The sequence below is a fragment of the Crotalus tigris genome, unplaced genomic scaffold, assembly GCF_016545835.1.
Source record: "Crotalus tigris isolate CLP2741 ecotype Arizona unplaced genomic scaffold, ASM1654583v1 scf7180000024401.5802323, whole genome shotgun sequence".
Lineage (NCBI taxonomy): Eukaryota > Metazoa > Chordata > Lepidosauria > Squamata > Viperidae > Crotalus > Crotalus tigris.
In genome coordinates this window covers 50,311-65,825 of record NW_024100569.1, presented here as the reverse complement: position 1 = coordinate 65,825, position 15,515 = coordinate 50,311, and the positions used below count along the sequence as shown (strand labels likewise).

The 15,515-nt window shown below is 39.9% G+C and overlaps 1 protein-coding gene across 5 annotated transcripts in view; it reads right to left on the bottom strand.

Moving 5' to 3' along the window:
• NEK7 (NIMA related kinase 7) overlaps positions 1 to 15,309 on the bottom strand; it is a 72,335-nt gene extending 57,026 nt beyond the window's left edge. Inside the window, exons 1-2 of one of the 5 annotated variants that reach the window (XM_039329552.1) lie at positions 15,204 to 15,309; positions 7,131 to 7,216 (exon numbers count right to left, since the gene is read on the bottom strand). In XM_039329552.1, the coding sequence (XP_039185486.1) occupies positions 7,131 to 7,187 (57 nt within the window). In that variant the 5' untranslated portion in view covers positions 7,188 to 7,216; positions 15,204 to 15,309. The other 4 variants (XM_039329548.1, XM_039329549.1, XM_039329550.1 and 1 more) reach the window with 4 other exon arrangements.
• Positions 15,310 to 15,515: the final 206 nt, after the last annotated feature.

Below are 15,515 nucleotides of genomic sequence, written 5' to 3'. Positions count from 1 at the left end.
AGTGGCAGGAACAAGGAAATACTCTTTATTGGCAGCTATATTCAAGTGGGTGCTTGAAAAAAAATTAAGCAATGTTTGTTCTGAGTTTGAAATGCTCACTTGAGAAATGGGAATATTATACAAACTTGAGATAATATATCTAATTTTAAAAATGAATTCTAAGTGCCAGTAATTTCCCACTTAAAGATCTACAATTCCCTCCATCTTTTTTTAAAGGTTTTTATTTTCCATTTATTGATACAAAATACAATTAAATTCCTAACCATTGGTACCGCTTGCCCATTGCCCCCAGGCTGCGTCCACCCTCTCTAATCCTTCCCCACTTCCCTCCTCTTTCTCTCCTCCCCTCCTACTCCCTTCCCCTCCCCTTCTCCTCTAACCATCCTACTTCCTCCCTACTCCTTCCTCCCCTCTCATCCCTCTCACACACATGAACGCAGCATAGGGGAAATGCCCAAACATTTACCATGTCTATATTATCATTACCCACCCACTCACCCACCCACCCACCCTCAACCCTCCCCCCCTCACTTCCCAGAGCAGAATACAGGGTTATTATTAAGAAAGTTAACAATAATAAAAAAGAAAATAAAAGAGAAAAAAAAATCATACTTAACCTTTAACTCCCCTTAAATTAAGTCATATAAACAAATCTCTACAACAGTTACTATGAAATTTACTCATAAAATAAATGAAACTTTATAGTCCCATATTTTTTCTGAATATAATCTATCCATCTTCTCCATACAATAATATATCTTTCTTGTGTATGATCCTTCAAATAAGCAGAAATTTTTGCCATTTCTGCAAAGTTAGAAACTTTAAATATCCATCTTTTTAAAACTGACAAACAGGTCTATGTTACCAATGGAAGGTTTGATACTTACAGCATACTTCCAGGTTCAGTTTAAGCAACTAGCTTTGGTCTTCAAAGTCGTTAAGAGGCAAGGATAATGTTTCTGAACAGATGCAGGGGAAGGGAGTACAAGTGCCAAATAAATCATGGAGTTCACTGGATAACCTCAAGTCAGTCTCTCTCAGCCCAGTTATGTTACATGGCTGCTCAAGTATTTGATAAGAATGTAGGAATTGTTAGCCAGTACAAGGCACCATATGAAGTGGTAAGTTCTCATTAATTGGAGGTCTTCAAACCAAGGCTATGTCACCATGTTTTTAAAAACTGTTCTAGTGGTTCCTGCACTATACAAGGGGTTTGACTAGATGCCTCTAAAGTCCTTTCCAGCTCTATGATTTGATTAAAATCTATTTTTGATAACTACCCATTATACTTAAGGACAATGAAAGGTAAAAGTGCCTCTTAATCTTTTCAGCTACTATTCCTTGCTATTTGCCATGTAGGGTGGTCTTAGTGGAAAATGAACTCCAAAATATTTGAGGGTGCCAGACATATACCTGGCTTGGATATTTCTTCTAAAAATCTCCTTGGCCCGTGTCTATATTATATGCATATATGTATAATATATGTGTCTGTGTTTGTGTATACACACACACTTGTGTGAATTGAGAGGAACACATATATATATATATTCTACGTTGGTTTATCGGTCAGTTTAATATTGTTCATATAGGTGTTACATTCAGAAGACAACTCCTAGAGAGAAAACAAAGCTTCCTCTGGGCTACGGCAGATGAAGCAGAAAATATGAAGGAGACATGGAATCCAGCATGGCATTTCATTACTCCAGAGAAAAACTAAAAGTTTAATTCATTACTGATGCAAATACAGGGAAGAATATGTACTGAATCACAATCAGAACCTGTGTGAAAACATTTCGAAAGAGATCAATTAAGCACCCCTTACTGTACTGCTTTAAACAAAATCAAGAAGATGAACACAGTATTAGAATCTACAGTTTTCCTCCACTTCCATTCTTGATGTTCTTTTACAATTTACTATTTAAACAGACTCACACTTGATTAATACACAGCTGACATGTTATATATACAAGGCAAGACAATGAGTAATTTAATATTCCAGACTGTATTTTGCTCTGTTATACTGTACAATGTTTCTAAATTAAAGTTTTACAGATTTATGCACTAAATACAATAGTCTAAACTGAAATAACAAGAACAACAAAAAGATCTGGAGGAGGACAACAACTGTCTCATTTCTAGAATTTATATTTGAACAGCATACCAACTCAAAATGATTTGGGAACAGAAATACTCTCCTTAAAATTCCAGCAGCTACTAAAAATCAACTTAGACTTTTGACTCATTGGTTAGTCAGCCCCACAATCAAAAATATTCACCAGATGAAGCAGAATCCAAATATGGAGATAGGAATGGCAGTATACCAATGCAGGAAAAATATACTCCGAGTGCCTATGCAGGCTTAATGAGTTCAGCTTTAGCAGTTAGAGGAAAACATTCAAAGTTGGGGAAACTCTCTCTTATTATTCAAATGCTCAGGCTACAGAGAAACAGAATGTAGCTTCATTAAGTTTGGAGTATTTCTGTGGTTATTTAACCAGCTTATATTTCAAAATTGGAATAGCGAATTGCATCCTCTGTCTGCACAGCAACTTGACAAACATTAGCATGAACTACTAAGGCAGTGTGACAGCCGCATGCTGAGAGCAAAGTCTCCCTAATGTGTTTTGGCATGCAGGTTTGTAATCACACATTTACATATGCAATGACCTACATTTGCATGTCAGATCACACACTGTCTGGCTTTATTAAGACCGGGCACCTCTCTGTGTTTGGCGGTCAGAGTGGCGAGAGAGGGCCAGAGGGTGGTGGGTTTTTTTGGCAGTGGAGAGATGAACTGCCACTGAGAATTAGACTGAGATAGCCTGAGCATTAGACACTTCATTAGAGGTAATCTGTTTAACAGTGGGCACTGTATGTAAACTTCACAGCCCATTTGCAGCATCTTCTCTGCCCACCCAACCCCAGTGGTCTTCCTTCAAAGGGCAGTGTGGCTGACTGACAGCTTGTCTCATCTGCTCCCTTGTTCTGTCATACAATTCAGACACAGAGACCTGACATGAGAAGCAACATAGCTGCACATCTCCAACTATATAGCGGGACTCCCTTCCAGACATAAAGGAATTTGGAAAAGGAATAAACTCATGGATAATAGGGCCATCAGTTGGTCAGAGAACATATTATATAGCAATGATTAGACTGCATTATAACCAGGCATTTTTTTAAAAAAAAATGGCAGTATTTTTTATAGTATCTAACAAGGGGATTCTGATTTTTTTTTCAAATAAAGCAGAAATTCATATACTGAACTAAAATGACCTATTTTAACTCATTCCTGTATTCAAAATAAATCCATAATTTGTGAATGAGATGAGAGTTAACAGACTGGGGGGACAAACTCTCATTCTCTTTGCCTCTTTTGACATCAATTCTTCCCTCCTTTCCTTTTTCAGTAGACAGTATGATTTGCCTGGTACGGCATACAAAGAGATAAAAATTTGCAAAATGCCATCCAAAGCATAATCAAACAAGCATCCATCACATACCAAGAAGCACATATTGTCACATTATACTTATACGGAAGGAAACATAACCACTATGTAAACTGTATTTTCAGTCCAAATTCAACTTCTTTGTTGAATTTGGTGCCTGTCAACAGCCTTTCCCAATCCTTACTAAAGAACTGCAGCTATAGACCCGGTTTCAACATTTTAATTAAACAGTTGCATTCCACCACAATGGAGGTCCATTCTTCCAACAATAGCAGGGCCGACACTTTTATGAATGCTTGAAAATGATGCTTGCAAAAGAGAAAGAGAAGCACATTCTTGCTAATGATTTCCAAAATCCAAGAGGCAACTTTGCTTTGTTAACCATTACTTTCAATTATTTATAGCTGCACTATTTTACACTGACTTAACATTCTGTGGACCTAACATAGTACATTTTCTCTTTTAGGACAATAGAAAAGGGTTCCAACATGTAAGTTTCCCTTGGGACTATGAAAAAATGCTGCAGGGATACCAGTTACACTATAGCACATTATCTAAAAATCACCTTGCACACTGCCTTTCTCCTAATTACACTATTTTGTTGCTCTGATTCTTTATTCTTTATTTATTTATTTTTATCTCTGGTATTATTCAAACATGATACAGGGGTTTTTTTTCAGTCAGCTGAGGTGCCAACATCTGATACAAACCCTGTCACAAATCACAGAGCAAGGACAGTCTTCAAATTTATGATTTAACATTCTGCTCTGAAGCACAAGTCACAAGCCACATCATCCCTTGCAGATGTTTAATCACACTCTACCCCTGAAGAGGTTATTATTGCAACTGTATATTAAAATAGTTTTTCTTTCATCGCATTTATCTTCACCAGTCCTGGAGCCCTTTAAAGAATTGTCCTGTTCAGATATACTCTTGAAGCTTAGATTGTTGAAAAATGAAATTTCTATGTCACTTTCAATATGAGGGATGGGGGTGGGGAGCTGGCAGAAATACTCACTTGCAAAACAAACTGAAGGTAAAAATGTTTTTGTTACACTACTGTGAGCAACTTGAACCCACTTGTGCATTTCTATTCTTCTCAAAATACAACAATAATTCCCAAGGTTTGAAGCAATTCTGGAGCCTGGCTGAATACTAACATGAGAACGTATCACTAGAAACCAAAATACCTTTGAACAAATGCAAGTAAATCTATTCCTATCCACTTTAGCAGATAGGCAATAGTCAGCTATAGGAATACGTTAAAGGATTTTTCCTAAAAAAAAAAAATTGTGAAGTAGAGAAGATAGACAAAGAATAAGGTTGGGTTATTCTTATTGTGATTTTTCCTTGGAAACATCATTGTGGCAAAAATCCCTTTTCTTCATAACCTGGTTCTTCCACCGATAAACTATTAGCTTTACAACCAGATTGAGCTATAAATCATCAATCTCCAGCTGTGTAATCTTACTACAATTTCTCAGCTTAATTTGGCAGAATACTCACAGACAATGCTCAGCTAAATGAGAATCTTCACTGCAGACAAGAATGAATTCTTACCAAACAGATAGAAAGCCCACAGTAATGTAAAGGCATCAGAGAGACTTGTGTATTTTCTCAAGGAGTTTTTTCCATCTGCCCTTCCAAATAAACTTACTTTATTTAAAAGGTCTGTATGGCCAGTGCTTTTTTTTTCTAAAAAAAAAAGTGCCGGAACTCACACACGTCATACAACCCGCCTTGCCTACCCTAGAAGGTTCCATCCAAAAAAGGTGCCGGAACTCCGTTCTGGGCGTTCTATGAGAAAAAAAAACCCTGTGTATGACCATCCATCCTAGAACACAAATCTGGGCAGCTCACAACAACAATGTATTTGTCAGCTCCCTTAATGGCCTTAGACCACAGGTCGGCAACCTGCGGCTCCGGAGCCGCATGCGGCTCTTTGAGCCTTCCCCTGTGGCTCCCAGCCTCCTCTGCCTTTGCAGAGAGAGACAGAGACAGAGAGAGGCAATTGCACTTCCCTGCTTCTCTCTTTCTCTCTGGGTGTGTGTGTGTGTGTGTGTGTGTGTGTGTGTGTGTGTGTTTTGTGTGTGTGTGTGTAAAAGAGAGTGCACTCACAGGGTTCTCTGAGGAGCTGAAAAGCTTTCTGGGCGGAGCTCCTCCCTTTGCTGCGTCTCTGAAGGAAGCAGGAAGCAGGAATGGCAGGAGAGAGCTAGCTAGCCCAGCTAGGCTGACTCAGGAATTCTGGGAGTTGAAGTCCATGAGTCATAAAAGAGATGAGGTTGCCTACCCCGGAGGTTGTTGGACAACAGCTTGAAGCTTGCCAGGTGAGCAGCAGATAGGAGGGGGGGAGAAAGAGAGAGAGAGAAAGAGAGAGAGAGGGAGAGAGAGAGAGTGGGGGAAGAGGAGTGGCAGACCAAGGGCAGATAGAGAGGGAGGAGAGAGAGACCCTTTTGACATCTAAAATGAAGATAACACTGCATATATCCTTTTTTTACCTGTGTGTGTATGTAATTTTATTCTCTTAAAGCATTCTCTTGGTGATCATTGTTTTAATAGTATGGATATTCCCAAGAGTCATATTTTTACTTTTATTTTTAATGTGTGTGTGTGTGTGTGTGTGTGTGTGTGTGTGTGTATGTATGTGTATATGTGTATATATATACACACACACACACACACATATACACATACACACACACACACACACACACATACACACACCTATAATAAAGGTAAAAAAGGATATATGCAGTGTTATCTTCCATTTTAGATATCAAAAGGGTTTTGCGGCTCCCAGTGTTTTGTTTTTGGTGGGAAACGGGTCCAAGTGGCTTTTTGAGTGTTTTGGGTTGCCTACCCCTGCCTTAGACTAACAATTGTGATATATTTACAGAATGCTCCTCTCTTGCCTGGGAACCATGGGTTCCCACCTCACGAGCCACAGCTCTCACATTATGGACATTGTTGCTGGAGCTGTGGTATAGATAAGATCACTAGATCCAAAGAAAAAAATGAAGCAGTTAACTGCGATTACACACTTAAGTTTTCATCCAAAACAAAAAAATAAAAGAAAATAGCATCAGAGATTTAATTTTAAGGCAAGGAAATACTTCTTGAAAATATAAAATTTGTGTAATTTCTATTAAGATAATTGCTAGTTTCAGGAGAATTATTTAAATTTGGCTTAAAAAAATAAAAGTGTATCAAAAGTGATACTTTTATTGTGATTAGTTTTAGTAATATAATCCTTCCAGGCAGTGGTGAGATTCAAATAGGTGAACAACCATTTCTCTGTGTGGATGCCACTTCCAGAAGTCCATTCTGGGCTACCAGTTCTGCCATAGTGGTGCAAACCGGCTGAATTCCACCACTGCTTCCAGGGATCTCTGTTATTGGATGAATTAAAATTTTGATAAAAGGCTTCAATTTTGCATTGTTCTTTTCTTCTCCCCCCCCCCTTTTTTTTGACAGTATTCTTCATTACCCCATTTAGCCCTGTCCATGTTCTCCCATCCATGTTTCCATGGTTCCAGAAAAGGGAATCAGAATCAGATTCTGGAATAGATACGGTAATAAAATTGGCATTCAAAAGACCTTTCAGTCTATACAATAACAGTTCTTTTAATATTAATGTACTCCTGACTATCTACTTGTACTAGATTATCTAGATTAGCTTACCTGTGGTTGAAATTGAGACACAGGAGGACCTGGGAGGCCCTGTGATTGTTCATCCATTATTTCGAATCACAATCCTTTTGAATAACCTGTATTAAAACAGGATACAATGAAAACAGATTTTTCCTTGCATTTTTATGAGACACTTTACAGGGTTAACATGAGCAAAGGATTATAATCACAGTAGTGATAAAAGAGGAAACCACAGAAAGAATAGTGAAGTCAATGTGTCAATGTGTTTACATACAGGACGAACAAGTTCAGTCAGCCAAAGCAACATCAAGTGATCTTTTGCATGTAACCTTTAGCCCAAGCTCATATTTAAATATCTGTGCCCTTTTCTTTTCATTTTCTACAGATGAAAGCTGGTGGCTCACAATGTGATCTATATAATCTTTTTGTAACTACAGAGACATCTGCAGGATCCAAGGCATTCATCATAATGATTAAACCATCATTGTGCTATACATACAGTACTATATATACTATATATACAGTGCATTCAGAAAGTATTCAGACCCCTTTCACTTTTGTTATGCTGCAGCCTGATTCTACAGTTGTTGAAATTCATTTTTCTTCTCAGTAATCCACACTCAGTACCCCATGACAAAGTGAAAACAGAATTTTAGAAATGTCTGTAAATTTATTAAAAAGGAAAAATTGAAATATCCCATTGCGTAAGTACTCAAACCCTTCATTCAGTACTTTGTTGAAGCACCTCTGGCAGCAATTACAGCCTAGAGTCTTTTGGGGTATGACACCACAAGCTTTGCACACCTGGATTGGGGGATTTTCTGCCATTCTCCCTTGCAAATCCTCTCAAGCTCAGCCAGATTGGATGGCGACCATCAGTAGAGAGTCATTTTCAGGTCCCTCCAGAGATGTTCAATAGGGCTCAAGTCAGGGCTCTGGCTGGGCCACTCTAGGACATTCACAGAGTTGTTCCTAAGCCACTCTTGTGTTGTCTTGGCTTTGTGCTTAGGAAAGTAAACTTTTGGCCCAGCCTAAGGTCCTGAGCGCTGTGGAACATGTTTTCATTAAGGATATCCATGTACTTTGCTCCATTCAGCTTTCCCTCAACCCTGACCAGTCTCCCTGCCCCTGCTGCTAAAAAAGACCTCCACAGCATGATGCTGCCACCACTATGCTTCACTGTTGGGATGATATTGGCCAGGTGATGAGCGGTGCCCGGTTTCTCCAGACATAACATTTAGAATTGAGGCCAAACAGTTCAATCTTGGTTTCATCAGACCAGAGAATCTTGTTCCTCACAGTCTGAAGTCCTTCAGTTGCTTTTTTCCAAACTACAAGGGGGCTTTCATATGTTTTGCACTGAGGAGAGGCTTCCGTCTAGCCACTCTGCCATAAAGCCCAGATTGCTGCAATGATGGTTTTCCTTCTGGAACTCTGTCCCATCTCCACACAGGAACTCTGGAACTCAATAAGAGTGGCCATCAGGTTCTTGGTCACCTCTCTTATTAAAGCCTTTCTCCCCAATTGTTCAGTTTGATTGGGCAACAAGTTCTTAGAAGAGTCCTGGTTGTGCCAAACTTCTTCCATTTGAGAATTATGGAGGCCACTGTGCTCTTAGGAACCTTCAGTGCAGCAGAAATTTCATCGTAGCCTTCCCCAGATCTGTGCCTTGCAGTAATCCTGTCTCTGAGCTCTGTAGGCAGTTCCTTTGACTACATGGCTTTTGCTCTGCTACAGTATCCATTGTCAGCTGATTTCCAAATCATGTCCAATCAATTTAATTTACCACAGGTGGACTCCACTCAAGGTATAGAAACGTATCAGCATAGATCAAGAGAAATGGGGGGCACCTGAACTAAATTTCAATGTTGTTGCAAAGGATCTAAATATTTATTTAGATAAATATATCAGGTTTTTTTCTTTTTAATTAATACACAGACAGTTCTAAAATTCTATTTTCGCTTTGTCATTATGGGGTACTGAGTATAGATTAATGAGAAAAAAAATGAATTTCAACAACTGTAGAATCAGGCTGCAACATAACAAAATTGACAAAAATGAAGGGGGTCTGAATGGACTGTGCAAAGGGGGTGGGGTTTGTGTCAAACAGAGCAACTCTGCTTTCATCATTTGCCCCCTTAATTCCATACCCCTCACCAGCAGATAGCTCTGAATACAAACATCAATCACCATTGTTTTTCATGGAATATTTACAGGTAGTCCTTGACTTAGGACAACTGAGCCCAAAATTTATGTTGCTAAGCAAGACAGTTGTTTAATGAATCTGGCTTCCCCATTGACTTTGCTTGTCAGAAGGTTGCAAAAGGTGATTGCATGAACCCAGGACACTGCAACGTCATAAATACATGCCAGTTGCCAGGCAGCTGAATTTTTATCACAGGACACACACACACACGACCCAATGCTGCAACAGTCATAAGTGTGAAAAAACAGTCATAAGTCACTTTTTTCAGCGCTGTTGCAATTTTGAATGCTCACTAAATGAATGGGTGTAAATTAAGGACTACCTGTAATTTCCCAGTCTGGTCACAATCCTGGTGTTTCTTTTTGGTTTTATATCAATGTATCAACAAGGTACAATCATGCCTGGCTTTTCAACATCAGCCATATCAGCCAACATCAGTCAACTATAGGATGACTCCTCAAATCCAAATGTTAAAAATCAATAGAACAAGCCACCATAGTAATTGAGCATCTCCTCTAGTTGTCTCATAATTTTTCTACAGAATTCATTTGCATTCAAGCAACCGAAGAAGGGAATTACAGGGATGAGAAGCAAACTGGAGTTTCAGAAAACAAAGATATCGTGCTTTTAAAAAATGCATGAAATATACCATCCTCCAGATACTGATGAGCTACAACTCCCAACAGCTTCAGCTAGCATAGCCAATGCAGAAGGATACTAGGTGTAGTCAGCAATTTCTGGAGAGCTACTGGTTTTCTTACTCATTACAGAATTTGTGAAAGCTTTCATAATACTAGCATCTTTCAGCTACAAAAATGCACAGGAGTCAGTTCCCATGAAAAATAGTTTGATTTTCCATAAAAGTTTCAGAATAGATGCTGGATTTAAAGCACAGGAGGGGAAGAAGAGCTGGCCATCATCATCACTAACAGCATTCCACTAGTAAAAGCACTCCTTGAATTATTTATTGATTTTATTTAAACAATTTATGCAGCAACCAATTTCATAGCAATGACTCTGGATGACACATGAAGGATTAAAAAATAAACAATACACAAAATATAAAACATCCAAAACTACTCATTTAAAATAGTACTGATAATATAACACGTGCTTGATTTCTAAAAATCATTTCATTTCAATTGATAAAAACCAGAACAAATTTACTAATACTGATGGACTTAAGTTCCCAGCCCAAATGCCTGAGGGAACATCCTACTCTTTAATGCCTTAAGAAAGGCCAAGAGGTCAGGACCAGTGGTTCTCAACCTGTGGGTCGGGACCCCATTTGGGGTCGAACGATCATTTCACGGGGGTCACCAAACAACGCAGTCCGCCATTTTTTTCCCCCTTTTCCTTAGCTGTGCTACTCCCTTTTATTCTATTGGCTTTTGAAAGCCAATAGAATAGACTCTCTTGAATAGAGTCTAATTCTATTGGCTTTCAAAAGCCAATAGGAATCGTCTAGGCTGCCTCTGCCCTGCTGAGCCCGCCAAAAGCCCCATTCTGCAAACGGTGCTGCACCAGTTGAGTAGTCCTCGACTTACGACCGGTTGAGTAGTCCTCGACTTACGACCGGTTGGGCATTAAAAAGGTTGAGAACTACTGGTCAGGACTATTCAGCAATAGGAGGTTCCGTAGGAAATGAATTTCTCAAAAGAACTCAGGGTCAAGCAAAAAAAAAAAAAAACAGCTGTAAATGTAATCTATCATCTATTTAATCACAAAAAAATCTTATTGAAATTTTTAAAAAGTCCCAGAGAACATTGTTATTGCCAGAGAAGCACTGTAAACATACTAGAAATAAGAATTCATGTCTACTCATTCTCATACATAAATAAATAAAGGAGATCCTCTCAAAAGTAAGCAGACATGTAATTCTGTAACAAACTTTCTGAGGTAAATCCAATGTAAATTGGTAACGCTCATGTAAATTCCACAAGAGCAAGTTGGTACTGCCAATCCTTCTAAGGATTGTAGATTTGCATGCATTTTTTTCTGAAACATGCGACTATAAAATAATAAAAGGTTAAGTACATATACAGATTTGCCCAGATTTAAATCCTATGGACGGGTTCCCAGTGGAGTTTCTCCTATTTCCAGAGCCCCAAAGGCATTAAACATTTAGATCAGCTTGACAGTTGGCCCAAATATATTTCTTCTCATTGGAAGCAATAAGAGGAAATATTTTTCCCAAATAAGAAAAAAAGGCAGTGACAATGTTTTTATCCTGCCAGTCTTGTTACCAAATGGGCATCTGAAGCTTTTGGAGAAGGATTTGAGAGTTCTGTTCAAACAATAAGAACATTCTGCCAGTAGCAGCATGAAATGACAATTTTTAAAAGTCACATTTTAAAAGCCATGAAGATAATTCTTTATTATCCATTTGTTCAAGAAGAAGCTATGATTGAAAGTCAGCATTGAGTAAAATGAAAAAAAATGACTACATTTTATTAGCTATAATTTTTTCCCCAATAGTATTACCTCAGGTCATGTAGATCTGAAGTAACATTAAATGTGAAAACACTATGGAGGATATAAAAAAATGTTGCAAAGAATGATAACAACAAAAACGCATTTCTACAGCTCCTCATTAAAGCCAAGCCAGAAATCCAAAAAGGTCTATCCAACAGAATATCACATAGCAATATTACTGACATAATAGTTGCACTTCTAACACTGAAAGCTTTTTTAAAGTGCTATAAATAATGTAAGTTAAATTATAGTACAAATAATCTTTCCTAGACATTTTTCACCAACATTTCTTATTTTCACCTTGTAATTCTCTACACAACAGTCCTTAAGCCCTTTGCACTGTGTTTGAAACATTACCAGAAAACTGTTCCACAGTAGTTATTTCCTTTTGCTTTTAATCTCAAAATAATTGTAACTGATGCAAGCAGCACACATCTTAATAACAACTTGTACATTTAAGTGTGTTCATGCATGTCCATGTCAGTGTGTGTGTGTGTGTGTGTGTGTGTTTCCATCCTCTCTCCATCACACACAAACGCTATACTAAAGAATCCTAGGGTTTCTTAGAAACGTTAGATATTATGATCCATAACATTTTCCATCTTCCCTGCACTATGTTCAATACAGGTGCTTTCAAAAACCCATTCATTTTCACTGATTTAGACCAATGTGTGTTCTGGAGAGAGAGAGAGAGAGAGAGAGAGAGAGAGAGAGAGAGAGAGGTCTTGTTTGAATTTTATATGCTGAAAAAGCAACTCTTAAAATTACATTTCAGAATGTTCTACAATCTAAAAGAATTTAATTATTAATATGGACTTTTAGAGGCAGAGAAATTTTATTAAAATATATAGTTATACACCAAACAGAAATTAAAAGTGCATTATATTCCATCCAATTTTAAATAGGAAAAAAATATTCATGCCTGCACAAGATATATCAATCAGGTCCAGAAACACCTTGTGGACATAATGATGGTAAAAACATCAGCATTCATTTTACACACATGTAAGTAGCATACAACTGCCATATGAGAGTAGCCTGGATAGTTGTAATTAGAGGGGAGATTAACTCTGCCCTCCAAAAAATGATAGATATGGTATTTCAGAAGCAGGTGTGCTGCTGTCTCAATTTCGAAGTCTGAGGAGAGACACCAATACTCTTCATAAGGAATACTATTGTATCTTTCCATCAGGACCACAGAGTTAAGAGCATCCAAATCTGACAATATAAAGGCCCTCCTGTGAGATAAAACCACTAAATGATACAGATACTGGGGGATTGTAAAATGGGACTCTGTTAACATTGTAGCAGAGGTGAGAAATGATTTTTTTTTTTTGATAAATCAAAATCTAAAATTCTCTGCTTGACTTCTTTCCAGGTTTCAACCAAGCTTAGCATAGATTTGGGGGGGGGGGAGTCAATGTCATCCATTATTTGTTTCTTCCAAGAAGACTGGTTGGTATCTGTCAGGACTCATTAGGGTAGTAATTCATCTCCCAAAAATTTGTTTAAGCTAAATACTTCAATTAGCACAGACAAGAGAAAGGCACAGATTGCATAAACTCTACAGTGTTAATGAGCCAGAAATCAGCAAAATACTGGCTCAGGCAAGTAGGCTCTTTTCTTAATTGCTCTAAACACTTAAGCCAGCGGTTCTCAACCTGTGGGTCGAGACCCCATTTGGGGTCAAATGACCATTTCACGGGGGTCGCCAAACAACGCAGTCTGCCATTTTTTTCCCCTGTTCCTTAGCTGTGCTACTCCCTTTTATTCTATTGGCTTTTGAAAGCCAATAGACTCTCTTGAATAGAGTCTAATTCTATTGGCTTTCAAAAGCCAATAGGAATTGTCCAGGCTGTCTCTGCCCTGCTGAGCCCGCCAAAAATCCCAGTCTGCAAACGGTGCTGCAAGTTGTCTGCAGCGAAGGCGAGCTGTCTGGAAGTTTCCACCCCTCCCTGCTGAGCAACTACTAAAAATGTAAGTAAAAGAGGGCCAGGGGTGGGAGGCTGGCGGGCGCAGGGAGGGTTGCTGGCGTGCGTGGGGCCCGGCAGGTGCCTTACCTCCCTTGGGCTGGGCCAGCTGGTGGCCCAGTCGGTGGTTGGTCTGCGCCGTGTCTGCCGCTTGCCAGCTACACCTTGGCCGGTGCAGGGGGCGGCACCACGCATGCGTGGTGCTCCCAGGCAGGGAAAGTCCTTGACTTACGACCGGTTGGGTAGTCCTCAACTTACGACCAGTTGGGTAGTCCTCGACTTACGACCGGTTGGGGATCACGGCATTAAAAAGGTTGAGAATCACTGACTTAAGCAGTTTCAAGCAATGCTACTGACCTCTCCAGCCATTTACTAAGACATATCTCAATCCAAACTAAATAAAAATATATTTGTAAGGGGAGGGGGAGATAAGTAGCAGCTTCCGCTAAGTGGACTGAAAACTTAACTTTCCCTTTAGAAGTAAAAGTTTCTCCAAATGTAGTTCATGTTTACGCCCATGGATCAACTTAATACCCCAGGAAATTTTATCACAAACGTCATCTCCTTTTCATTCCTTTAGTAAAGGGCCTGAGAATTTTATAAGAGGTCTAACTAAGAGGTCTAACTAACTAACTAAAATATCTCCTCCTCCTCGGTCTCCCCCATACCCCACTTTTGACAAACACAAACTATGCTGGATCCACTGGCAATTGTTTGCAAGATACAATATGTGTGTTCAGTGCAACACTTTCGAAACTGCCTAGAACTCAGAAATCAAATTCCCACGGACTTCAGCGGGGTTCGTTCCTGGATAAACTAATCTAGGCTTGCAAAACCTGGCACCACATTCACTGGAAAAACTCATCTCTCTGCTAGCTTAAGCCTAATCAGTCTGGGTTAAATACTGAAGCCGGTCTAAGGCCTACGCCTTGCCTTAAAAACCAGGATAGATCGAGAGCAAGAACCAAATTCGGGCTGGGCTACGTTCTCGCTAACGAACTCCGCTTCCAGGAAGTCGGTTGCGGATGCCGTCCCCAACAAATCTGGAGAGGATACCCATTCGCGTACTTTACTTACTAGTTTACTTACTAGCTACTTACTACTTAGTAATAGTTCTCATTAACTGGCTGGCTGTTCTCGTTCTCTTGCCAAGCCGAAAACCAACACCAGCCCGGCACTTTCTTGCTTTTCAAGCTAGCGTCCCCCAGCCGGCTGCGCTCGCAGGAAGTCCTTCCTGAGAGTGCTGCCGATCTGGGGCTGAAGGAAGGATGAGAGAAGAGAAAAAGGGAGGAAAGGAAAGCTGCACCGGTTCTCGCCTCGCGCGAGGCGGTCTCCCCCTCTTTTCAGCCAGAAAGAAAACCAGCAAACAGACCCTCCCCTCCCGGCGGCCACCACGTGAGCGAGGAAAGCTGGGCCACCGTCTCAAAGAAAAGGCAAGCGAGGAGAAACTACCTACTGCCCGAAAAGCGGCGAAGAGCACCAGCGGGGACGAGTCGCGGAGGAGGAGCCGGGGAGGCTGAGCAGAGCGCACGCGTCACGGGACGCCCGGGACTCGCGCGCTGGGTCGGCCCAGGAGTGGCGTTTGGGGAGGGGCGACCGTGGGCTAAAAAAATTCCCCGGCACCGGCTTGGCAGCTACGGAAGCAGAAGCTTTTTCAAAGCCCGGAAAGTTCTTATGTCGAGAACTGAACTTTGGGTTTTGTTTTGTTTTTTATCTGAAAGAGACGCGTTCATAGATTGTAGCCGTCCGACCGTGCGGTTTTTT